At 37.5% G+C, this 27781-nt stretch overlaps 1 protein-coding gene across 12 annotated transcripts in view; it reads right to left on the reverse strand.

Moving 5' to 3' along the window:
* Nucleotides 1-5152: 5152 nt before the first annotated feature.
* Nucleotides 5153-27781, reverse strand: part of LOC129767692 (potassium voltage-gated channel protein Shab) — a 339910-nt gene continuing 317281 nt past the window's right edge. For 10 of the 12 annotated variants that reach the window (XM_055768833.1, XM_055768832.1, XM_055768837.1 and 7 more), the window contains 4 exons: nt 25443-25603; nt 24665-24938; nt 24410-24588; nt 5153-16753 (listed from right to left, as the gene is read on the reverse strand). In XM_055768833.1, coding sequence (XP_055624808.1) covers nt 24413-24588; nt 24665-24938; nt 25443-25603 — 611 coding nt within the window. In that variant the 3' untranslated portion in view covers nt 5153-16753; nt 24410-24412. Of the gene's footprint in view, nt 16754-24409; nt 24589-24664; nt 24939-25442; nt 25604-27781 lie in introns of those variants that run through there. The other 2 variants (XM_055768841.1, XM_055768840.1) reach the window with 2 other exon arrangements.

A 27781-nucleotide genomic window follows, 5' to 3' on the forward strand; every position in this document is an offset into this window, starting at 1 on the left:
AGCCATCCCATGCCAAATCAGCCGAAAAACAACAAATTTTAACGCAATTATCCGGTTTATTTTGTAGGAAGCTACCCGAAATCAGATGATCAATTTTAATTATGGCCGACTTTTTTTAAGGGCCTTTCCAGAATCATTGACCAAATCATAGCTCAAAATTCGGATGTCTGATTAAAAACTGATGCATGAGAAAATTGTTGGAAAATCAACGCACTGTTTAGTAAAAATAATATTTTAAATAGATCGTTTAAATAATTTTATTCCAAAATTTAAATAATTATTTGAAATATTTAAAACTTAAAACATGGTCTGTTCGATATTTTCTAAAATATTTTTATTTAAAAACTTTTTCAATTTAACAACGTTTAACGTATAGTGGTGCCATGTCTGACTCACCAAAATGGAGATATGAATTTTTAAAAATTTATGAAATTTCAATACTTTGCAAAATCTTAACCGTTTAGGAAAAGTAATGAAAAAAATGAAATCAACATGCGATTTTACATCAAAAACTATGTATAACATTTTATCCTAGGACTAACCGTTCTCGAGATATAATAGCTATATCACTTTTCGTCATACATGGAAAGAACGAAGATTTCGAATGTGTTTTCCTCGCCCATTTTATTTACCAAGCCGCTTCATAGAATTGTTGCGTCGCCCCGGCACATTTGCTCGAGGAAGATAATTTCATCTCAGTCGGCTGCGGCCTCGTCATAACTTCTCCATTGCGTGAGGAAGTGTTTTGTGCTGCGCGTTATAGAAGATGTGCTGGGCGAGGATGAAGAAATCGTTGCCCGTCGTTGCTGTGCTTTTTGTTGCTGTGAGGATGACTTTTGTCTGATGGGCGTACAAAAATCAAACAGAAGAGCGGAAGGAGCGAGCGAAAACGGAACGTTAATTGTTCTAGTCGAAAGATTGAAGGCAACTCAGAAGCCTCTTCAGCTACTGCTAACACCTATGGTAGCTTTAAGTCCGGTGGATATTACTCAGTAGAGGCGAACTACCACGCGTTCTGATTGAAACGCTACAAGCAAGTTAGCTACTGCAAACACCTTAGGTAGCTTTAAGTCCGCTGGGTAGAACTCATTGGAGGAATATCATCTTAATCATTGAACCACGGGTTCTGATTGAACCGTTGACGGCAATTCAGGTGCCAAATCAGCTGTTAGCAAACTCCGCTGGGCTTCACACAATGGAGGCGTATCTGCTGATTGTCTGAGTCACGGGTTGTACTGAAACCGTTGGCCGTTGTCACTAGCAGGATCTCAAGTAGCATTAGAGCGGCTAGATAGAAGAACTTCCTAACCACAAGTCCAGATCGATTCGTTATCACAATGACTTAGGTTATAGGTGAACGAAGTCGTCCCTTTGATCCGCAATTTTTGTGGGCCAGTTGTGAATATGAGAACATACAGAAAGTGATCACCTAGGATTTGAATAGATAAGAATTACAGAGACTTGCCACGTTCAGGACGCTCGCATGTGATCAGAAATGTTAGAATTCGATTCGCGATGGCGTTCGGATTAATTCAAGGCAGTTACGGAGGTCTTTGGTCAGAAGATATTAATATTCAACCTCCACTATGACTAGAACTTCTCATTCCCTTGGTTATGCATCAAATTATGCTGGAGAGAAACGAACTGAACATTCGCTTTCCAATATGTCAATCAGTGATGAATCGAAAATTCCGACATATGTATCATACTTATAGGACTTAGTTTGGTATGAAGAGTCATCGGAATCTGTTCCGGAAAAAACGCAATTAGGGATACTTCGTGTTATGCGTATTTCGAAATAGTCGTGATGTGATCCATTGGAAGTTATCAGATACAAAAGATTGCTTCGCGGTATCAGAATCAGCTTAGCATAGTGTCCAATAAATTAGGCAGAAGCCAGTTGTTAGTAAAAACACCTCTGTCGCACGATTAAGGGCGCTAGAGACTTCTAGGTGTTATGAAGAATGTATAATGTTGAAATGTTGAAACGAGAGGAGGTCCCATAAAAATAATGCACATATTTCAACCAAACATGACAATCAAAAATTTTCGGAAAACTCTGAAGGAAAATGGGAAAATTCGAAAAGTTCAATTCGTATGTGTTCTACAATTACACATTGATAAGAATTGTTAGGCCATTTGAAGTATGCGGTAACGAAATTGATCTTCGTTCGAAAGTGGAAATGGATTTAATGTGATAAAACGCACTCCTATATCGTCTTCTATCTATCTATATAAATAAAAATGATAAGAGCAAAACTCGAGAAAGGAATTGTCCGATTTAGGGCTGTCTTCATTCTATCATATTTTCTGTATCAAACATTTATTCCATGTTGTTTCTCCGTTACATGTTATTTGCAAGTGGATGGAAAATCTTGCACGAGAATTGTGTCTGAAAATAATCTGATATTATAATGTCGAGTTTTGGTAGAAGTACTGAAATTTTATAGTAAAAAATAATTTCAAAGGGTAGGATCAATCAATGAATAGTTCTGCGATTGGATCCTTGAACGTGCGCTTAGTAAGAAAACGTGGATGTGATAACGAAAAATAAATTTTGGGCGGGACGAAGTTTGCCGGGTCAGCTAGTAGCATATACAGGGTGCGTAACGATTCCAGTAAACGACATGTTTTAGAAAATTTACACCAGTCAGTGATATATGCGATGGATGTTTTGTGGTTTTTTTTTCGTTACATATTGAAATGTAAATTATTACATTAAAAAAAATCGTCTCTCTTCTCGATGACTGTTGAGACGCTTCTGGAAACTGCCGCATGTATGTTTTGCCATGCTTCGATCCATAGATGTCATCACCTCCATGATTTTAGCTTTCAGCAACCTAAGTGTGGTGTGAGGCGTTCTACTGGTATCCTGCTCGATGACGCCCCACACAAAATAATCCAAAAGATTGATATCGGGACTACTAGGGGGCCAAATTTTCTTCTTCCAAAACTATGGAACATTTTCAGCAAGCCGTTTCTGGGTTTTCTTGCCATTTTGAGCAGGTGCTCTGTCATATTGAAAGAAGAAATGACGGCTAGTAGCAACCTTCTTTTTCCACGGGACAACAGCATCCTGCAGAACCTTCAATACATACATCGGCTGTTACCTTTAGTCCTTGATCAAAGAAATACCCCCTGACGCCTAGAAACATCACATGGGTCCGAAACTTCGTGACATGACGATAGGAACCTGACTACGATCTAGTAAGCAACTCCGTCATTCTTTCGATTCTCCTTTTGATCCTGATTGAAGTTCTTTTCATCAGAGAAAAAGATTAGTACGATGAGGATGCCATCGACTCAGGAGTTTTTTTTAGCTTTCTCCAATCGTCGTGTGTTAGACGCAGCGTTCATGAGTTGACCTCTGGGTAGCGCATACGACTTATAGCCAAGGTTTTTCTTCGCCGGATTGAGAAGTCCGAACACCTGATTTCCCGAGCCATGGATCTCATTGATCTCGCTGAATTATTTCTAATCATTTGTTTTTACTTTTTTACCCTGCTTCGTTCAGCGGTATTGGAACGGCACTTGTGTTTCTTCCGAGTAGGTGCGTATGATAGTTTATTACATTCCCAATCCTTCTTTAAATAATAAACATTTCTTTCCGACACTTTTACCGACCAAATTATCTCCTTTACGCTTTACCCGGCGCGCAATAAAACAACGACGGCTGACCGATTACTCTCTTGTTTCGACATCTTTACGTTCACTCAACACTGTTTGTTTTCATCTGACACTTAATACTTATGACAGACATATAGCTGTACTTGCGTTGTACTTCGAAAATTGTATGTCTGTCACCATGTACAGCGCTAGAACCATGCAAGCAACTCGGTACAATCGCTGTACCTGTACCGACCTGTTTTACCGCTGTACATGGCTACAGTTGTACTGTGCGCAGCGCCATAGACGGTTAGTGGTGGGTAGCATGAACAAGCAGAATCAAATCACTTGATAAACGTTCTATTCATTGACTTTCTTTTAAGTTAATAACTGAGATTGGAAAAATTTTTGTTGTGTTTGATAGTTTAGACACTAAATAAAAACCTTTTTCATTGAAATATGTGGTGGAAATTGGAAAAATATCTGATTGTCAGTTTGACATACGGTACAATGTACAACCAAAGTATGTCTGTCATGGTACGATGGTACCTGTACAACGCTGTACACGTACAACGTAAGTACAGCTGTATGTCTGTCCCTGGTATAACAGTACAAGCTATCCAGTGCTGCCAGATATATCTGAATCTTATTCCGCAAGCATGAGAAATTGCTATTTGAAATTTACTGCAAAAATTTGTCACGCACCCTGTATATTATACAAATGCTATACCAGTATGGGAGAATAGCCCATTTTCTGTTATTTTAAGCTCATTGTGTAATAAATTGGGATGCCGAAATATGTACTAAAAATTAATTTAGGGTGTATGTTTTTGGTGTGATTTCATAGAAAAACAAAAGGGCTTAAATAACAAGCCACGCTTCTTCTCCACCTGCAACTTAGTAGAGTGAGGTTTGAGTGGCTCTATAGCTAGATGCTAAAACTGAGTGGTTATTCCGATATCGAATTGATTGCAAACTAGGCTGGTGCTTTATGAAGTAAGTAATTCGTATTCTCAGACAAATTCTAATAAAATTTTCACAATTTCGAGAAATTGGGAAGGTTTCGGACAATTAGGTGAAACTTGTTTCAATAAAAATGTTACTGTTATTTATTTTTTCTTCTAGATTTTGTATAGATCATTTTTCACAGTTTTCCCATTTCATGTTAGTCGATTGAAATAGCAAACAAATATCAATGTTTATTACCTATTTCAGTAAAATGCGCTAATTTTGCATTATATCATTTTTTCTTCTGTTTACTCTGAGAGGATAAAATGTAAATACATTTCTCGTGTTTTGTTTCATAGTAAATTAGCTGGTTTATTTTATCTCTGCGCTGCCATATCCTAATTTTCGTTCTTTATATTCTTGTGTTCGGGAACAATAATGTACAGGATTAAAAAAAAAAAAATTTTTTTTATTAAATTTGGCTGGTAATAACGCGAATCTTAAACATTTGTCACATGGTTTACTCTGTACTGGTGGGAAAAACAGGATTGTTACGGAATTTTGCATTTACGACCGAGAACGTAATATTTAGGTAAGGTCGGTGCATTATTATTTTTTTTTGTTTTACTTTCTATAACGGACAAAACGTTCATTGCTCGACTATTTTTTTACATTAAATTTTAATACGTATTGTAAAATTAGATAATGTTCAAACACCCTCTACACGATAATCACTCTCGTCATTAAACATAACTTTGTCTCACTTCCATCATAGTATAACAATTAATCTAAACATTAGATGCCGCTCGCTTGCTTCATATATGCGTCTGAATTTCGGTTTTTCAAACAAAATAATGTAGCTGAACAGTAGTTGTTATGGCGTGTCTAAGTGAAACAGGGTTCAATTTGTTAGTAAACAATAACTTAACGAGCATTAAGCGTTCTCTATTGATTGCAGCATGTTATGTTCGCATTTGTACCTTTTCTAACTCAACAATAGAAAGGTAGGGAACAGAATAAGCATCGCGTACTAGCATTTTGACCAACCAATTTGTTTCAACAACGTTTGCCTAAATGTGTATGCATTCAATAATTTTTGTCTTATATTAAAATTTCGTGATCGCTGAATTTTGATAAGATTTGAGTAATTTTAGAGTATATATTTTTGGTTGCCGAGAATTTTGTTCAATGTTCGTCTCGCATGAAATTTTCGTTTGTTGCACTTTTTTTGTGGAAATTAGGACGTTACTAAACCGCGCTCGTTTTGTTTTTGTTAGTTTACTGTAGTTCCTAAATTTAGTGTTGTTTTTCTTTGCTGTGTGTGTACGAAATGCTTCATTGCAAAACAATGGTAAGTAACAAAAGTTGTCAAAGATGAATGACAAAAGGTTAATGAACGTTGAGAGAATTTTTGGGACGGTTGCATTTTCCGAAATTGGTATGAAATAAACGGTAATCAAGTTGTGTGTTACAATATTGGAAAGAAATTGTTCTTAGAAAAGTTATGAAAATTTAAAACGTTGCATAGGTGATTGGCCCTGCTGCTTCTGCTCTTGTATTATTGCAATCGGAATTCGATTCTGATTTTGAGGAGTATATCTGCGTTGGCGAAATTGAGCTCCGTGTGCTTTCATTTCGAAAATGATTACGAATTTCAGGTAGAATAAATACGCTTTCAAAATAGCAATTTTGAATAAACATTTACTTTCACATTGTAATTTTCGTAAATTGTGTCTGATACTGATATTATATTAAAAAGTTTTCGTGAAAATATCGAGAAACCAATAGATAAATGGTTAAGTGAGGGTCTGTGCTGTGCATCTTAAATAATTGAATACCATGAAGTAGAAATTTTCATTCAAATTTAATTAATTCGAAACTGTCTTCGCATTTTGTAATCCGATAGAAAGTAATTTGTTAACAGACAAATCAAAAGTGCGCTTTTACGTTGCAGGCGTTCACTTTTTCCTCAATGCAAACGTATATTTTCAAGTAAAGTATTCGTATTAACATAACATTGCTGAAAATATTGATGTGAATTTGAAAGCCTAGGACCAACGATCAGAAACCGTTTCGATCCCCAATGACAGTTGGTTAGGCTGACCAAACGTAAACGTTTTCGACCGATTTTGATTGTCCCGTCTTATTTGTACCATATTTTGAGTATACAGAAAATTCTTATATTTCTTAATATTCCACTATCATTATTTTCAATAATTTTATTCGAATGAATATCTGATGAATGCATTACGATTTACATTGTTGTATTCACAGAGATTTCACTCAATTGTCTTCAACATGCAATCGATTTAACTTCACATCTGCGAGGTCGCTTTGCTGTCAAAACAAACAACAAAACAGAACCGGCTAGCAAACATGAAACAGTCCATGTACAATTTCGCTCGTGGAATTTAAGTGTTTAAGGCGGAAAATTGTGGAAAATTCGATACTTTTATGAGCATAATTCATCGTAGATCATTGTTCAATGTAGTTGGTGAGACGGTAGGATGTGTTATTGCTTATCGATTCTCGAAAACATTGTTTGAAATTTCGAGTTCATTCAGGGTAACACCGACACCTTCAGTCAGGGTAAAAACGACACCTGGTTTGTGTTTCACAGACAGGAAAAATGCATTCTTACTTTTTGTAGATGTCTCGTGTTTATATTTGAAAGACAAAACGCCATAGCTGAACTAATAAAACAGCCAGAACCAACGTTGAGTCAGGAATGTCAACAAAAAAACCTGGAAGAGCTCATCGTATCCCTTCGTTCAACGCTCATCGGCACATTTCACGTGGATGCTCACCTAAGCTGGGATCTTAAAGTGTTCACATAGTATATAGATAACCTCTTAATACTTTGAAATTATTGAAAACAAGTTCTCATTCGGTTCTTCAAAGATGTCAGTTTTACCCGACAGGGTGTCTATCTCACCCGCACTCCCATTTCTTTCACCTGAAAACATCAATTTTTGTATTCTATCAAAATTCGAGTACCAATCAAAAAATGATCAACAGATACTGCAGAAAGGTTCATGAACAGTTGAAGAGAGGTTCTGTAACAATTTGAAGTCGAAGACACATGGTAGATCTTGGAAACATGTGGAATTCCTTAGGGTGTCGGTTTTACTCTGATTTCCCCTACTTCAGTCGGGACTTCATTCGCAACTTCTCCCGACTCATATCCAATCACTGCTCGCTGGACGCGCTGTTATTTCGTATCAATCTTGTCAGCAACAATCTCTGCGTTTGTGGATAAGATTATCACGACATAGAGCATGTTGTTTGGTCGTGTTAGGTGTGTCTTGCAGCCAGATGGCGACAACATCATGGTCTAGGGGTGTTTTGCTTGGCCCGGTGTAGGAAACCTGGTTCAGATCGATGATCGATCGTATAATGAATGCTGACAAGTACATCGATATCCTCATGCACAAATTGAAGAGCTCAGCACGGAAGATCGGTTTGCCGAAGGATTGGTTCATTCAGCAAGACAACGATCCAAAGCATACGGCACACAAAACGATGTCCTATTTACGTCAATCTCGTGTGAAGTTGTTGGATTGGATAGATAAAAGCACGATGACCATCAAAGCTCTGCTGTTTGAGGAACTTTCAATGGCGTGGGAATAAAATGATCAACATTACCTTCAAAACTTGGTTGAAAGCATGTCTCGGCGTCTGCAGGCAGTTATCTGTGCCAAAGGAAGACACACGAAAAACTAGTGACTACTTTTTAATGCTCTTGTTTCAAATGCAGGACATGTATTCTTTTCGTTGGCCAGACCAAAATGAGCAATTAATATTGATTTCACTATTTTGAAGAATTAACAAAACTTCAACAAAACTTTGTTTTCTTTCTCTTATTGCCAGTACTGTATTTGTAAGTAAGTAATCCTCCACCCACCCGCCAGACACAAGCGTATTGTAATTTGTTCATAAACAGATAACAGTGCGCTAATGTACGACCTTTTGAGTTGCAAACGTATCCCTTTTCCTTTTTGTAGAACGTATTTTCCCAGACGCATGGGACCAAAAACCTCCTTCCCGTTTAGCCCCTTAGCGTATTAATTAACACATCACACATCAAGTGATTTCACAACTCTGCTGAGTGTTCTAGCGCCCTATGTTATGTAAGTACACCACTAGTGAGACTCGATGTTGTATGCGAAGGGGTTAAGTAATTAATCCCCCATTTGTTTACATATATAACTCTTCGTTTTGTTCCACCTTCCATTATATGAATACTTTGGATATAGGCGAAGCTGCCTCTCTCTGACATCTCTTTCATTTTTCTTTCATCATTTAATTTGGGATTGTGCAAAAAAATCCATACGACGTCAATGGGGATCGAACCAAGGCCGACTAGAATGCAAAGCTGTTTCATACGACCACGCTATCCATATAGCTACTAGTGCTGTTATATAAAAGCGTGATAATATTACACCTCATCCTAAAATGAATTGGAAAATGTTTTCTAAGAGGTAAAAGAAAAGCATGAACGAGAATAGATATTTTTCTTTGTCTGGGCCGTGTATTTGGCAAACTATGTTTCGCCTGTTTCGCTCGCTCATATTGGCTCATATTGGCTCTAGCATATATATTATACAAATGATATACACGTATTGGGGAGTAGAGCATTTTCTGTTATTTTTCGGCTCATTTAATGTAATAAATCGGGATGCCAGAACATATGCTAAAAATTAACTTTGGGTGTACCGACGAGCTTGTGTCGTACTGCTCTAAGTTCCTCTCTCTTTGCTTATTTAGTCATTGGCGACCCATTACGATCGAGTGAGTGCAGCGGTACGCTGTTCACCCATTGATATTAAATCATGTCGTTTCCCGGAGACTTCAGCTGCAGATTAAACTGATCTTGAAAATTGTGGAACACCACAGCTGGTTCGGTTGAAACCGGTTCAGCGTATGTAACCGCTGGTGGGAAGAAAACGCTCTCTAGCATAAAAATTAGAGCTGGTTTGTTTATAAACAAAATAAGTCGCTGTCATTTTTCATACCGATTCGAATTTTTCCATGCCTAATCCTCATACTGTTGAAAACGAACAACCTGTCAATTCCAGCTCATTGCAGGTAACCGAAGGGCTTAAGGTGAAACCAGAATGTCGCGTTATACGCCGCGTCGCTACAATTGTACTTTGACAGTTCATTTTGAATATGTGTGTTCCCATCTAGTCGTCCACAATGATGCGTCGCGCCATTAGCATCGTTGTACTAAACGCTGGAGTTTGTTCTAAACTGCTTGCGTTGAATATGTCAATGTGTTGTTTTTAACAACATTCAATTGATGTCGTGCACACAACAAGAACAGAATTTTTCTACGTTCTCAGATTTGTTGAAAATCGAGTTTGAAACAAATTTCATCGAATTAGTGGAAACAAACGAGTGCCTCTGGCAAACGGTAGCACAATGCTTTCAATTTCCGTTCGATTTATGGTGAAAACAATGTGTGTAGTAGAACCTACGAGACATGATGCCCTCGTAAAATACATTTGCGAATAGATGGAGGAGATGCCGATGCTGATGCCTCACCGATTTACATCTGAATAAAAACGGTGACCTCAATAAATCCTCAAATGTTTAAAAGTATTATCAATCGGAATGCAAGTGTTACGACAAAACGACGACGGGCCCCTCATACAACGTGAGCCAATAGATTTGAGCCAAAACTCTTTGTTATTGTTATTGTAAACAATGTGTGTAATTGTAAACAATTTTAAAAACTGAATTGACATAAAGATGAGCTGAAAATCACTAATAGGACTAAATACAAAATATTAAAATTGTTGGCCACTTAAAAGGAGACTAAATTATAAGTCAGAAATTTATAATGTTAGTTTAAAATTTACTTTACAGCTTCAAGCTGACTCAAAATCAAAAAAGGAGTTTGCTGAGAGAATTTTCCGAAAGGTGTCGCCAACAGCGAGAATAAAATAAAAATGAAATTGTTGTTTTAATTGTTTTATTTTTTATTATCTTTTATACATAACCAGTAAGCAGTAAATCAGGTAGCTGATACGAAGCCTTACTAGTATCGCTCCTTATTCGAATTTCTGTAGCTGACAAATCCTTAAGAAATGAAACTTGAGAACGCCATTCCCTTAAATTCATAGAACCTTCACAACCCACTGCACTCATGGAGTTGTGGAGCATTGTTACCACTTCCACATATATGTCAACTATTTCTTGGAGTAATTATATTGTCTTTCCGGATATTTTTCAACATGCAACCAAGATGAGTTAAGTTTTCAATAGTTTTTCTAACACGATAAAGCCGATAATTGAAGCTTCCATAAACAACCGAAAGATGCTGCATGAGGTTGGGCTTTAGAGGAAATGCTGTGTTACCAACAATGTGATGTGAAAATACTTTGTAGGGGTCAGACACGATATAAGGACCAGGCTAATTGCTATAGTTTCTTAACTCAGCGCTGGTAAAATCTCCTCCATCGCCATCTCCACTATATGTACCAACATCAATGAAGCGTAAATTATAATTGGCATCGCCACTTTAATGTTGTGTTAATGGCTACACAACATTAAAGAGACATAAGTCGAGTTCAGAAAATAATCGACGTCTCTTTGTCACATCAGCATATCGAAAATCTCTCCTGCTCGCGGTTTTGGCTCGTAGGTTGAACTCACCATCTACCATAGCCGGTACCTCGAATATTATTCCGAGTGACATAAATAGCAGCTACGGCGCCAGCTGCTCTTCGATGTCGGCTCATGTATTTTTTCAGATCGAATTTTTTTGACTACACGTAATCTGCAAACATAGAATAATTGTAAGAAATTACAGATTCACTCGTTGAATTAATTCTTTTGACCGTTTTGCTTTGTTTTTGTTTACATGTAAAGCGGTGACGCGAACGTTAGATTGTGATTACAAATCAACCGATTGCGTCAAGCAAATGTTTTAGTACAAAACGCAAGCAATGACAGCTGACGAGAAGCGACGCACAACGCGGCATTCTGGTCCCACCTTTAGAAGCCAGACGCCTAGAAGTTTGTCCTAAGGAATGCCAATATGTCAAAGCCATCTTGAAAGCAAGGCGCTTATATCAATGTATAACAGGTGAAGCAACATCATCACTTCAATAAGAAGGGGATTACGGTTTGTGGAGCGGGGGTTGTTTGTTTTGTTATTGCTAGGATACGCTATTTTTGCCTTTTTACATGCAAGAGTGTGGAAATGAGAATGCAATACTACAAAATCATCCCTTCTATTTCACATAAATTCGCAAAAGCCGAACATAGTAGGCATCGTTCGAATATGCGAAAAAACGCAATACGCTTGTGAACTCTATTCAATAGGATATTTTACGTTGCGGACGTTTCGTCTTTTCAACTTTTCAATTTTCGAATAAAGTACCGGTATCAGCAGAATACAACTGAAAGCTTCAGGTGAAAAATCCCTCTTTCGCTTTTTCTTGTACTGTTTTCATATACCGCTCCGCTCGTCAACTTAGTGAGGAGTTCCCCTTTATTCCGCGCGGCGAGTGACGTGAGATAGCAAAGTTTATCACTTCATTCTGGGAGTCCCCATACCTTTTAGCTCGTAGTTGACACTCAAGTGGGGCCGTTTGATCGTTGAGTAGGAAGAGAAGTTGTTCTCCTGAAGCGTGATAAAGAGAGAATGATCACAAAGGTCCGAATCAGCATTGTTCGCAACGTAAAGTATTGTATTGATTGACTTCACAAACCGCGCACAAGCGTAATGTGCTTTGTTTACAAAAAAAAAAACACAGTATTCTTTCAAAATGGCCGCAGAGTGTCTTGACATATTGGTCCACCTCAAGATATATTTTGACTCTTTTTGACAGACAAAATTTGATCAACGTGTACTGATCAAATATATTTGACACAAAACACGGTTTGATCTTAAAACCTGTTGGTACATGGTTAGGTTACCTTAAATATTTCAGTCGATTTTTTCCGTGTTCTATGTTTCACATTGTTTACCACCGTTGATAATTGAATGGTGGCAAACAAAATAGTATTTGTACAAATTTTAAACCAAACTTTATCTGTCAAAAACTGTGACCCCTCCGGACAAACAGTGTACGGCCACCTCAAGCGCCTTGGCACGGTTTGTGAACTCTATTCAATATGATATTTTGCGTTGCCAATGTTTCGTCTTTCCTACACGAAAAACGTGTATATAGGACCTCTGAAATTATTGAGAGAATGCAGCATTTTAGACTATTAGGATCAACCTTCCGCTTTAAATGAACAATCGCCCTTCTGCTTTCTTCCGTTCTGTTTTCATAGACCTCTTCCCTAAGATACTCAGTTACCAAACGGTCGCATTTCGTATCAGTAACGAAAAGCTCCATTTATGTGGTTTAAATAGACCAATGGGAATAGGCCTCATTTTCTAATTGCTCCAGAATATACGATAGTTATGTTTTCGTAACTTAAAAAGTGTTAAAGTTCATACTAATTCCAGAGAATACAACATCTTATTTTGTCTCGTTATAAATTATCTCGACGTTTAATATTTAAGAGCCCATAATATTTTTCAAAGAAATAAAATACTAATATTTCACAGGACATCATTTTATTAATTAAAAATTGAAACATATCATAAACTCATAAAAAGTATAAATCTAAGAAAACAATAAGTAAACTCCGAAAAAATATAACGCTTATTACTAAGAAATGACTAGAAATAGTGTTTTTCTTCCCGAATATCATGAAGAACTTCGGAAATATCGACATGGAGAGATTAAAGTAAGTTTTAAAGCAAATTGTGATACCTGTATAGGAAGTAAACCTAGGAAAAAATATACCAAAGTATGGCATGAAGTTTCACTCATACATACAAATCAATCGATAAAAATATGCTAATGGACAGCGTATTGTATAAATCGTTGATTGCGCTGAAGATGATACCTTTGCTACTTAACTATGTGTACTGGTTCACTTACCTAAGTTTATTTATATATATACTCCAGTATAATGTATTTATGTGGATTTTCTTACTTTCTGGCTTGCAACGATCTAGACGCCTGCGATCGTTATTATTTATAGTTTTTTTTTCTCTTTTACATCGGTTTTGTATATATAATGTCTTCATATCGAAAATATTTAAAAAGCACATTTTTTGTTATATTAATGTTAACACAGTTTTAAGTTTACCTTTTAATTTACAATATTTACTAACATTTTCAACTTTTTACTCTCTTGTTTAATTAAATCACAGATATAAGCCATCATTTTTTTTATTTCCTTAATTATTCTTCATATCGTTTTTACTTCTGAGAAAAGTGTTTCATTTTTCTGTTACAAATGATCATATTCCTTTGCGTTTTCGAGAGAATAAACTGCTTCTTCTGTTAGACTTAATGATAAACAACCCCGTTGCGGTACATCCACTGTTCTACTTTGCGCCATTTAATTGTTTAAGCTAGGTTTGTATATCTTTGCCTGTTTGGTAAAAAAGCAATCAATTGAAAGGAGACGATTTGCTGGGATTGCAGCTGCCCTCTGGACTATTCACTTAATTAAATTTCTTCGCTGCCGCACACAATAAGAAAGCGATTGTAATCACTTATGGAATCCGTTGTTGTTGATGTGTAGTGTAGAAATAGTTTAATGTTCAGCTCTTGCACTATAGTATAGAAATAAGACTTCAATTATATCAAAGATTGTATTGCTTTTGATTAATGTTTTTAATTCCATATACTGGAGTCAATTCCCCCTAGAGTTTGTATTTATTGCAGTCACAGGAACACAAAACAAGGTCTGATCAATGGGAAGAAAAAAGTCTGATTGTTTGCATATTTCTTTGATACTTATCATGTTGCTGAATTCGTAAGTTCGCACTGTTCATTGGATTTACCACTGATTATTTGATTGTCCAGGACATTTTCTAAATTTAATTCGTGAAGAGTGGTTTCAGAATGTTTCGAATTGATGTTTTTTTTATTTAGGTTTGAAAATCATACACTGGAATTGCGCTCGTGAGTTTCCATTAACGAATTGAACGGAATAAATATATTGCAAACATTATGATTTTTTCCGTTGCCAGCCATAGTTGAAGTTTACGCTTTACGTATGCTCCATATATTGTTCGAAAATTGGCCAATAAAATTTGAGTAAGTTCAAATGATTTAATTTTGTAAACAAAATGAATCATCATTATTTTTGTCCGTATACAAATATGTTGTGTTGAGAACATAACTAATACGAAATTAAACCTATGATGATTGTTGTTGTAACAGTTCGGCTGAAAAGTTCATAAGGTTGACGTCTAGATGGCGCCTCTTGCAAAAATCTACTTGACTATCATAAAACACCATCGTTCAATGGATACGTGTCAAAATTTGAAAGCAATCGGTCGATTGGTTCGTGAGTTACAGAATTGAGAGTGAAGAAACTTTTGTTATTGTGAAAATGGAAAAATCACAAATCAATGAAAACGATGGCAAAATTGCATGAATTGGGCTTCGAATTGCTTCCGCATCCACCGTATTCTCCTGATCTGGCTCCCAGCGACTATTTTTTGTTTGCAGACCAGAAGAGAATGCTCGCTGGCAAGAAATTAAAGACCGATGATGAAGTGATTACCGAAACTGAGGCCTATTTTGAGGAAAAATCGAAAGAGTACTATAAAATGGTATCAAGTTGCAAGATCGCTATAATCGCTGTATCGCCCTCGAAGGCAATTATGTTGAATAATAAAATTGAATTTTGCGACAAGAAAAATAGTTTTACTGTGTTACCTTATAAACTTTTCAGCCGAACTGTTACATAGTTGTTCATAGTCATCTCAAAGCATGTAATAATCGTGACTTTTTGAGGCGAAATTTTGTGCTCACGTCTTGTGCAGTATGAATTAAAATATAGAGTTGAGAATAATAGTTTTGCAGAAATGAACCAGCCTACGGCTAAAAATCTCTTAACTAAAGACAAAAAAAAAATAGTTTCAAATTGACGTCCGGATAATAAAACGTCATTGGAACAGTAAATAATAATGGATAATGTAGAACTAAAATATGCCTGAAACCCGAAAAGCACAAAGAAATTTAAATGAAAAAATAATGTTCATTCTACAGTTAGAACGGAAAGCGTTTCGACTCTTCTCTTCGCGTAAATCTTGATAATCGAAGCTTAAATCTCTTTCCAAAAATTTTCCGCAAATGAATGGAAATAATGGCATTGTCATTTTCGCATTTATAACGATACATTTGTGTTCTGAATATAGTAGCATAATAAAATATGCTCTAGAATGTTGGCATTTCTTAATCTTTCGATAATTGGAATACTCATTCGAGCCGGACAATGTCAACTTCCGCTTGAATGACTTCAAGGAACCAAAATATCTTCGAATTCGTGATTGTGAAATATGTGTATATTTACAAAGTGCATTTGTTTGTTTCTTTTTTTTCTGAAGCGCGTGTAGGTTTAAAATATGAATGAAGTTCAGCGGCCATATATCATATTTATATATTTCCAAGATTGCCAAGTTTCTATCGATGGGCGGCTTTTTGATGTGTTGTGGAATCCTGCGATGATCGATATTTTCCTAAGTATGATAGTAACGTAGCGCATTTTAAATTTAGCTCAAGCTGAGAGTGTGCACAATAAACTTTGTACGATTTGTTGCTGCTTCTGATGCCACTACGGAGCACTTTGCGTTATAAATAATGACGATTGTGGACAAGAATTGTTCGTTTATGATTACTTGATTCGTCCAGTTATATCAAATATCTTTTAACCTAGTAGAGTGCGATTGACGATATAATCGATGCTTTTTGACGAACATACTAATATCTTTTATCTATAAACATTAATTTTTTTCTTTTGTTTTCCATGTGATATAGTGTTGCCTGCTTCGTTTTATTCACGTTCCTTATGAATTGAATAATGTTATTAAAATTAAATTTAAACCTCCTAGTTCGAATGTCTTTAAAAGATCTTAATTTAATTTGTGTTGTTTTCTTCACTTAATGCTTATTTTTTTTGCTATTAACATTGGGATTTTCATTTTTTTGTTGGTTTCTGTTGTTGTCGGTACATCCTTGAATATGTTTGCATTTTCGAGTTGGTTTTTTGCTGGTTTTACTTTCTTTGGTTTAGTGTGTTCCGCAAGTTACTCCGGTCGAGGGGCATATTTACATTTTCGTAGTATTAACTAATCTTAGTATTTTTCGTTGAGGTTGGGTTTGCAAACTTCCTGGAACGAAAGATAGAACTGACATTAGTTAGCTACAAATTTTCATTATATAGAAGTTTTATCAAATAGTTCTGCAACGTAAGATGACAAATGTAAGATACAGGGTGGGCCATTTAAAGTGGAAGCATCTGGCAACCCCATAACTTTTGACAGAGATGTCAGATTAACAAATGTCATACCGCGTTGGAAGCGTCATTTCAGTACAATTTTAACCATGGAACAATACACACCTAAACAACACGCTGAAATTGTTCAGCTGTACATTCAAAATAACTTCTCAATTGTGTTAACTAAACGTGCGTGGAAAAATATAAATAAAGTTAAAACATCGCCTGGAGACAACACTATACGTCGATTATATGCTAAATTTATATCGTCTGATAGTGTTGGTAATGCCAGTCATCTGTCCAGACAACGACCAAGACGTTTCGACGCGAATATTGATGCCGTTCGAGCCAGTGTTGCAGAGACTCCATCGACATCAGGTCGCCATCGTTCGCAAGAGTTAGGCATCGCTCGAACCACTCTCCGACGCATAATTCGTGTTGATTTGAAAATGTTTCCGTATAGAATTCAAATGGCTCAACAACTTAACCCATCTGACTTACCACGTCGACTTGATTTTGCGAAATGGACCATCGAAATGGCCAAAAATGAACGTGGCTTTTGGCAAAAAATCATAATGTCTGATAAGGCGCATTTCAACTTGAATGGAGGAGTGAATAAACAAAATTGTCGGTTTTATGCTACTGAAAACCCTCAATTCATCGAAACGCAACCTCTTTACGACCAAAAAGTTACTGTGTGGTGTGGCATTTATGCCGATAAAGTCTCATCGGCCCGTACTTCTTTGAAAACGAAAATGGAGCAACGGTAACCGTGAATGGGGAGCGTTATTGGACAATGATAACCGATTTTTTTATTGCCATTTGTTCGTGAAAATGAATTGGACAATTACTGGTTCCAACAGGACGGCGCTACATGCCATACAGCGGCTGCCACGACCAAATTATTGCGCGAAATGTTCCCCGGAAGATTAATATCGAAAAACGGCGATTATGACTGGCCACCGAGATCACCTGATTTGACGCCTCCTGACTTTTTTTTATGGGGATATTTAAAATCCAAGGTATACACTGGTAAACCAAGGACCCTGGCTGCGCTGAAAGACAATATCCGACAAGAAATTGCTGCCATATCGGCCGAAACATTGGGCAAAGTGATGGAACATGCCGAAAAAAGGGCACATTTTGCGGTCAAGGCCAGAGGCGGTCATTTACGAGATATCATAATCAAAAAGTAGTTAGAACAAATCTCCTTGGACCAAAATAAATGAATTTCAAAAAAAAAATTTAAAATTCCACTTCTTTACTTTGCTATTGCAAAAACAAATCCTTCCACTTTAAATGGCCCACCCTGTACAAATCTCTTGCATGTCAAATTTCAAACATATTTTTTTACTGTGGTTTTTGATACACTTTTCTAACCGCGAAAATATTGCACTTGTATGACAGCGTATTGGGTCACCTTTATTATCTGATACTCCATGCTGACATTTTTCCGAAACTTGTTGAAATAGTGTAAAAAAGTGAAATTATGGGAGGTTGTGTCCAAGACACGATCTCGTTGTTGAGATAGGACTATGCTATTATTTTATTTATTTCGCCTGTTAAGAACTTCGAATATTAATATTTCCAGAATCCTTCGTGCACCCATGGCTGAGTGATTAGCGCCTCACATTATCATGGATGTATGTTCGGGTTCGATTCCCGTTCTGGCCGAGGAATTTTTCGACAAAGAAATTTACTTATTCATGATTTGTTTATACAAAATTTCTACTTAAATCTATGTTTAACAGGATTCGATTGATTACTCGCGGTTTACTCGAGGTTAGAGGGGGAACAATTTTTGTGGGACGGGACAGGTTAGGGATATGGATATGAGGTATCGCTGTCTCAACCGAGGATTGCCGCACGCACTGTAGCATTGTGCATAATGACCAGGGATAGCATCTGGTGTTCGACTATCTGTCGAGGGTGGGCGACGGTGAGATGCGGGGACAAGACAAATAAACTAATAACGAAAAAGAAAAAAAAACATAAACGCATTAAATTCTTATACTAGACCGTTTCACAAACATATAAATCAACTGCATATAGCAGATGTCGCGAGATCCCAACACGTATCTAACAGGAACATAGGGTTGCCTTCTTTGGGCCTCAAGGGCATTCAAAAGGTACTCTCTGGCTGCGTAATTATCCGTACATTGCCAAACTGCGTGATCGTTTCCACACCGACAGACATTGTACACATCTAGTGAGTAATGGTTGGACATAAGTCTACTCATTACACGAACGAATTCACGACTCACAACCAAACCTTTGAACCACCCCCTTTAAGAAACCTTGGGAATAATTGAATATAACCACCGCTTAAGACTTCCAGTATTGCAATCGGCTTGCCAACTCAAGAGAGAACAGTGACGCAGTAATTGTAAAAATTCATCGTATGAAATCTGTCTATCAAACAATTCGCCTTCCTGGGCACCCACCTTTGCGAGAGTGTCCACCTTCTCATTGCCAGGAATTGAGCAATGAGAGGAGACCCATACAAAGGTTATCTTTTAAGATCTTTCGATCAGAGCACTCATCTGCTGCCTCACTTTTGTGAGAAAATAAGATGAGTGCCTACTAGTTTTCATCGACTGGAAAGCCTCAAGCGAACTGAGACTATCCGAGAAAATGAAGTAATGGTCTGCAGGCTTGTTGGAGATCATCCCCAATGCGAAGCCAATTGCTGCCCGCTCAGCAACATAAACGGAACAAGGTTCCTGCAGTTTACGGAAGGCGCAAGATTTTTCATTGAAAACACCGAAGCCAGTGGATCCATTGAGGCGAGACCCATCAGTGAAGTATCTTTTCATGCAATTGACTTTTTGGTATTTTCGGTAAAAATACGGGGAATTAAAGTTGGTCGAAGCTGATCTGAAATTGCTCTGAGTATTGCTTGTTTTATCGACAGATCGTATTCAATTGAGGAGCTGCTGATGGTGAAGTGAGCACGGAAGACAAATATCTGACGAAATATAGTGGTGATATATTCTCATAAACCGAGATTGTATATTTAGATGAAGAATTTTGGGATTTTTTGAAGTTTTCAATCACAAGTGTGTTCGTGACTCCGTATTTCACCAGTATTCTGAGAGAAAGCTCCCAGAATCGGTTCTGTAGAGGGGTTACTCCTGCCAGACTCATGTTATGCGTTGAGTGCATACAGCCGAGAGCTATACGTAGACAATGATATTGAATTCGTTCCAATTTTAGAAGGTGACTTTTAGCTGCTGAGAGAAAGAGCCATATTCCAGAATAGATAGAATAGTTGTTTTGTAAAGCGTTATGAGATCTCCCGGATGAGCTCCCCACCACGTGCCGCAAATCGAATGGAGAAAGTCGTTTGACATTTTTGCTTCAAATACGTAATGTGAGTATTCCAAGTGCATTTTGAATCAAACTAGACACCAAGGTACTTGAAGGTCAATGATTGGGTAATGCTTCTGCTCAAAAGCTTAAGATGCAATTGGGCTGGGAACCGCTTTCTAGTAAACACTACCAGTTCAGTTTTCTGCGGCGCGAATTCGATCCCTAAGATCCTTGCCCACGAAAACAAGATATCTAGGGAATTTTGCAATGGCCTTTGCAAGTTTTCGGCATGGGTCCTCTGACGGAAACCACACCATCATCTGCAAGCTGTCTTTTTTTTTTATATCTTCACTTATTTTTCGTCGGCCTATTTCCGCCACTTCAGTGCCAATCACCGACATCAGGGAGGCGACTCCACCTGTTCCTACCTATCAGACTCAACAACTCATGAGCCGGGCCAACTTCTTTTACTTCCCCTCCGAAGGAAGACGTAACCAGAGATTTTTCGCCTCAGAAAATTCCAACGACGCCAGCTGGGATTGGACCCAGGCCGATCGGATTGTGAGGCTGTTACGCTAACCACACAACCACTGGCGCCGTCAGCAAGCTGTCTTGGCGTGCATTGCTCTGCCAAACAACTGTCGATATCTTTCACATAAAAATTATAAAGAAGGGGGCTGAGACATGAGCCTTGGGGTAGACCCATATAACTATTTCTGGAAGTTGTCAGTTGTCCGAGGGTGAAGTTCATTTGCTTTTCTGACAAAAAAATTGTACAAAAAGTTATTTAAAATTCTAGGAAGTCCACATCTGTTCAGAATGTCTGACAGAATTTCTATGGAAACCGAATCAAAAGTTCCCTTAACCCTCCTATACTCGCGTGCAAAATCATAACACGTATACTCGCGCACGGTGTCACAGACCGAAAATTAAACTTCTCTGTAATGTTGCCATTGTGTATTTTTCAGGCTTTATTGGCATTTATTTGAAGAAGAGGGTATGATTGAATGAAAAATTTCCTAAAAATATGTTTTCTTCGTCTTTATTATGTTTCAATAGTCATCTAATCATGCCTCATCAAAACAGAGTAATTTTTGATACTCCAACAAAAATAACGAAGTTCGAATTTTTCACTGTTATTAATTAAAAGTAAGTAACTGAATATAATTCATGGAAGTATAAAGAGCTATAAAATAACATAAAAACATATTAATCGATTGTGGTTTCATTGGAGTGAGAATCGGAACATAGCATATTATTAATATATAATATTCTTTGTCTCTTAATTCTTGGTAAACGAATAATTAATGCCTTTTTTAGATGGGGCATACAGGTCATATAAAAAGATTTCTAGGAACGTCCTTTTCTTTTTCTTGTTTTCTTGTAGATATTGTTCATTATAAAAAAAATATCCCCGAAACTGTAACTGTTAAAAATTACCATAAGCCACTGATTAGTTTATAGTTTACTGTTTACAATTCTTCCACAAGTGAAATTCTTTCACAAGTGTGTATATGTATGACCATTATATTTAGCGAATAACTATACGAAAGTCAAACATTCATATTTTGCTTCTGAACGTATGAATCTAACGACGAATATCGACGAATATATGGATCCGTTCAATCCAGTTACAAAAGGGACTGAAATCAAATAAGAATAGTCCGGTCATTATCTTATGCATTATATTCAATAAATATTCGATGCCACTATCATTAATTTATACATTTCATTCAACAATATTTTAGAATATGAAAAATGGCATTTGTCCAAAAAAGTTACTCCTATACTCGCGTCGGTGTGTCAGACCGAAAGTGTTAAAAAAGTGGCACACGTCCCCTTTGTACCAACACATGCGATACGCTAAACGATGACGAACGACGAATAACGAAGCTAGAGAGAATCGCAAAGTCGTAGTGTTGATATTTTCTGAGAAATGAACGAATTATTGATTTCTCGGTCTGACAGACCAATGCGCGAGTATAGGAGTGTTAATATCCAGAAATACTGAAGCCAGTTGCTTCTTGTGCGCAAAGGCCAGTTGATTATCTAGAAAGCAACGCTAGACAATCGTTTGTTCCATTGCTCTTGCGAAACCCAAATTGTGTACTTGATAGCAAATTATTTGTCTCGATCCATTGATCGAGTCTTCGAAGGATCATTTTCTCCAACAATTTTCTAATGCACGAGAGCATAGCAATCGGACGGTATGAGTTATGATCAGACGCTGGTTTGACAGGCTTTTGAATTGCTATTACTTTAACCTGTCTCCATTCGGGTGGTACAATGTTGTTTTCTAGTAGGGTATTGAATAAGTCTAACAAGCGTCTTTTTTCTTTGGATACAACATCGTTGCCTGCGTATAGCCATGGGGTGTTTGCATTCGACATATACGATGAGCAACGCAGTCTTGGCAGGAGTATCCCCGTTTACTCTTCGGTCACAGCATTATCCTACAGATTTCACATCCGTTGCAAGATCATGAATCCATTGGTGATTGATAACTTCGAAAATCTACTTCAACTGACTCCTCAGTCAACTTTTATGTCTTTGTATCATGAGTACCTTACCCATGAAGTGCACCCTTCACCAGGCATCTCCAATCAAGTTTGCTTCCCATACTTTTGCAATTCCTCTGTCATTTTTGATCTGTCTATGCGACAAAAAATCCATGGAATCCCAGATCATCTACGCCCCAATATTATTCCGTCAATATTTACGGAAAAATATGGGAAAGTTAGATATGATAAAATGTTCTTTACTGACGGTTCATTCAGAAACGGTACCACTGGCTTCGGCATCTTCAATGAAAATTCCAGTGCCTCTTTCAAACTCAAAGATCCTTGTTCCGTGTATGTCGCTGAACTGGGTGCGATATACTACGCACTAGGGAACATTGAAACATTGCCCATCGACCATTATTTTATTTTTTCAGATAGTCACAGCTCAATAGAGGCAATCCGCTCAATGAAAGTTGATAAACGCTCATATTATTTCCTAACAAAAATAAGACATCTATTGAGTGTTTTGGTCGAAAAATTATCCAAGATTACCTTGGCATGGGTTCCCTCTCATTGCTGGATTCTGGGGAATGAGAAAGCGGACTCGCTAGCTAAGGTGGACGCTTTAGAAGACACACTTTTTGAAAGGCAAATTGCTTATAACGAATTTTTTGACATTCCTCGTCAGCACACACTCGTAAGTTGGCAGCGCATGTGGAGTAAAGATGAGTTCGGTCGTTGGTTACACACGATTATCCCTAAGGTCTCGGCGAATGCATGGTTCAAGGGATTGAATGTAGGTCGTGATTTCATTCGCATGATATCTCGGCTTATGTCCAATCACTACAACCTGAACGCGCATCTCTATCGCATTGGGCTCGCAGCCAACAATCTTTGTGATTGTGGCGACGGCTACCACGACATTGAGCATGTTGTCTGGTCGTGTATCCGGTTCCATGCTGCCCGCTCTCAGCTCTCTAGAGATCCCCGTCCGGGATATCTTAGGTAGCCGTGATCCTGATCTTCTGCTTCATCTATACCTGTTCCTGAGAAACGCCGATGTTAACGTTTAATTATGTTTCCTTCGTTGTGTCCCTGTTTCGTATCCCTCCTATCCGATCGATAAACTTTTACTTAGTCGCGGCAATACATATACATACTCTTTACAGATACACAGTTCGAAGATTGTGCAGGCCACTGTTCATTCACCAAGAGCTGAGGATTGTACCGCTCATGGCAATTCTACACGAGTGATTCTGCCGACTAGTGACCATTCTATCCTGAATTTCTCCAGTTGAGAAAGACGCACCACGCTAGATTCGTGGTACAGACTAGGGGGCGTTACTGATTAATGGTCAGCTGCATCCCAATAGGAAGTATCCTGTGTCGGGCGCACGTAGAAAGCATTGCAGACAGCAACATCCCAATTATGAGAACACTCGAGCCAATCTCGAGTAATCGGTTACATATTACTAACATAGTTGTAAGGCAAATATTGTGAAATATTGAACTCACGGCCCTGTCAGGCTGACGCCACATGAGCCTTAATAAAAATATATATATATATTTTGGAAAAAAAAACTGGAATGCAAGATTGACTATCTCTACTAGTAGGCTTTCAATAGGACTGTTCTAGAAAGCTCACATATTACTACGAGGAGTTTCATGAACGAATTAGTTTGCCAGACTATCGTCAAAAGAGTAACTTCGGTAGGACATTGTCAATAACAACTCACCTGCTACGATGATGATGCGCCGTACCCACTACTTCCGCCGTGGTTCTCCAGAGAATTTCCCCTGCTGGTGGTTGTTTTACTCTCATCGCTTGATGTCAAGCTACTTCCAGCGAACGATGCTTTATCCTTATTATTATTACTACTAGCTGCAAGATATGTTGAAAATGCTGTTTCCGATTCTGTTACATTCGGGAAAAACAAAACCCCGATAAACAATAGGAACATCGATTGCTTGACCGAAAGTGGTACCCTTACCTGTGCTACTCTCTCTAGTCCCTGTATCTAGTCGACGATCGCCGGTGAGATGATCGACGTACGTACCTATGCCCACGCCCCTCGTCAGTTGTGGTTTGCCTTGTCGAGCGACTTCCTCCTGTGAGTAGCGTGGCTGTTGGAACTTGGCTAGCGCTTTGCTGCCCAACGAGGCCGGTGTCGAACGCTGGTGTATCAAACGATGTCGTTGTGCAATTGGGGTAATCGAGGTGGCGATCATCGTGCTTCCGGAGTAGTCAGTATTTGAGTCGCTCCCCTGATAGGTTTCGAGAAAGTACAACATATTAATGTTTGTATGATCTATCTAGTTAAAAGTTTCTATTAACTATTTAACAGACAGCAAGTTTGCGGATTTAGCTACGACCCGTTATTCCGCGTGGATGTTAACATGGTGTTAGCTATCGGATTGGAAACATTAACAACATCAGTAGCCGTGCAATGAAACAACGAACAAAATGTTTAACAAACACACATACACACAGTTAATGTGAGAGGAATTAAAACGCACTAGACTTAAGAGCTATAGAGATAACATCTTAAAGTATGTCACAACCAGAAATAAACAGCTTTACAGAAACACAACCTGCTATAAAAAATCAATGTGATAGGAAACAACGAAAGAGATACTCAAAATTAACGTTGGAAGATATTACTTTCAGGAAGAAAATATATCTTAACAGTAATATGAAAGTTGGATAACTGAAGCTCAAAGGGGCAAAAGATTACGATCTTTAGAATGACACTCAAAAATCAAATTTACCATATTGGCACCATTTTCCGAAACCCCAGATCCAGACATATTGTCAGCCAATAGTCTTTCGCTTTCTGGATCGGACAAAAGTCTCGACGCTTCGGATTTATTTTTTAGGATTGATTTCGACCGTCGATGTGTTTCTAACTGAGGTGATGTTTCTATCGAATCTATGGACAACGACAACATTTTAGTATCAGTGTTAACTGGATTGAGTGTGTTCGGAGCTGGGTTTGATAGGAATTAGATTCGGTTTTTATTGTTATGGGTTTGATGGGTTTCGAAGTGACGGTCGGTTACATGAAATATTTGATGTGTGATGAGATGAAAAGAGAGGAGGAGAAAAAGAAAATTATATCAACAAGATGTCAATGAATTGGACCCTATAAATTTCATAATTTAATAAAATTCTCTACAAGTGTATCAACGATTGGTTTCCCTATATATTTTCGAATGTTTGTGTTGTAATCGTGTATGACTGTTGGTTCAATAGTTTGTGCCTAAATTTGTAAAATCTGTTCAATGCTAGATAGTATTATTGAGGAATAACAAGTGAATGAGTTTAAACATAACGGTAGTAATCTTCTTGAAAATGGTTTGATTAGGTGATAGTAATCAAAAGTAAAATTAAGGGAAGTAAAAATCATTAATTTTTGTAATTTTAATAATGAAAATAATTTTACCCCCCTCTTGATCAGAAAAAAAAAATAATTTCGTACAATAGTATGATTAGAAAAAAACTAAATAACGAACGTTTAGACGGTGATATTTGTACAAATGCAGTCAAATATCCTTTGTAGATTTCTTACATTTATTGCATTGTTTGAAATAATGCAGGAAGTTCTCTTCTGTCAGATATTCTCAGAAGCATTCCTCTTCCCCTTTTTCTTCAGAAGCAGATATAAATTTTGAAAACAGAACTATTTATATTAATTTCATTGGTTTTTTATTTTAATTTTATTTTAATAATTAATAATAAATTTAATTGGTTTGATGGTTGATGGTTGATGGTTCAATGGTAATTTGATCTTCAGGAACAGATATAAATTACACGGAGCTGTTTGGAGAATAATGTGAATGAATGCTTTGCTTGACTATAGACGTAACATTCATTGACAGACTTAGGTTTGGAAAACGTCTGAAAATTGTGCAGATATATTTGAAGACTGTTGTTGTTGAAATTCATCCCCGAATTTCTCAAGAACATTTTGTCCAGCGATGAAACTTATTTTTGGTTGAATGGACAAATTAATAAGTAAAACTGTCGCATTCGGAGTAAGATAATCTTCGTGCCATTATCGAAACACAGTTGCCTTTTGAAGAAACCACTGTTTGGTGCATTCTATGAGCTGGTTGAATCATTGTCAAAAGTGACCGCTATAGGGCCACGATCACCAACTTCTTTGTGCCACAATTGAGTGCCCCCAATGTGGAGGAACTGTGGTTTCAACAAAACGATGCAACTTGCCTCAGCACGCGTGATTGAAAGACCCGCTATATTCCGTTAAATGAAACCACAACTATTTGTTTATAGTCGAAACATTTGCATAAAAAACAATCTAATAATCTATTAAAACTCGTGCTACAACCGTTATTAGTGAGAGAACATGATTAGAATGTTATCAGGAGGATTCAGGTTCAAAAGCGAAGATTCATGACACAAAATTATGACAAACGAAATGACAAATTGTTCTCGCGTTTGTATTTCGTAAACAAAATTGATTTTTGCGTGTCAAGCAATCGAACCACCGACCATTCAGATTTTCGCTCATTCTCCGCTCGCAAGTGCTGAAAGTTTATAATTATTTATACCGTTCTGAACCATTTTTCGGACAGCTTCATATTTAGGACACCATCTCATCTCAGCTTGAAATGCTTAATGCCCTGATGATGAAATCATTTAATTTTCCAGCGATAATCGCTCAGTCGCTGGAGGCTTTAAACTCACAGAGTTCATTCGCCTCTAGTTTGTCTTCCGAACTTCCATAGTCAACCACACCTCCTCCTGATCTACACTGCGTTTCACAACTATAGAACCACTCATTTTTTCTGAGTTTGCAGAGATATGTCAGAAGTCGGTTGAATTGAAGTATATTGTGTAGAGTACAATAACTATCTTCATTTATAAGACTGGCCATTTCAACTTTATTGCTGTGTTCAAGCGCGAAACATTAAAAAAAACTGAAATTCCAGTGTTTCATAACTATAGAACCAGATGGAAAAGCTCTCACTCCTTTACAAAATTAACGCCAATTTAACATGAATTACGATAAGTTTCTAATTTGTAGGTCATTTTTAGTTCTCAATCAGTTCAAATAACCCATTCGGGGTGGTTACGACCAAGCTGC

Source organism: Toxorhynchites rutilus, chromosome 2 (assembly GCF_029784135.1).
Source record: "Toxorhynchites rutilus septentrionalis strain SRP chromosome 2, ASM2978413v1, whole genome shotgun sequence".
Classification (NCBI taxonomy): domain Eukaryota; kingdom Metazoa; phylum Arthropoda; class Insecta; order Diptera; family Culicidae; genus Toxorhynchites; species Toxorhynchites rutilus.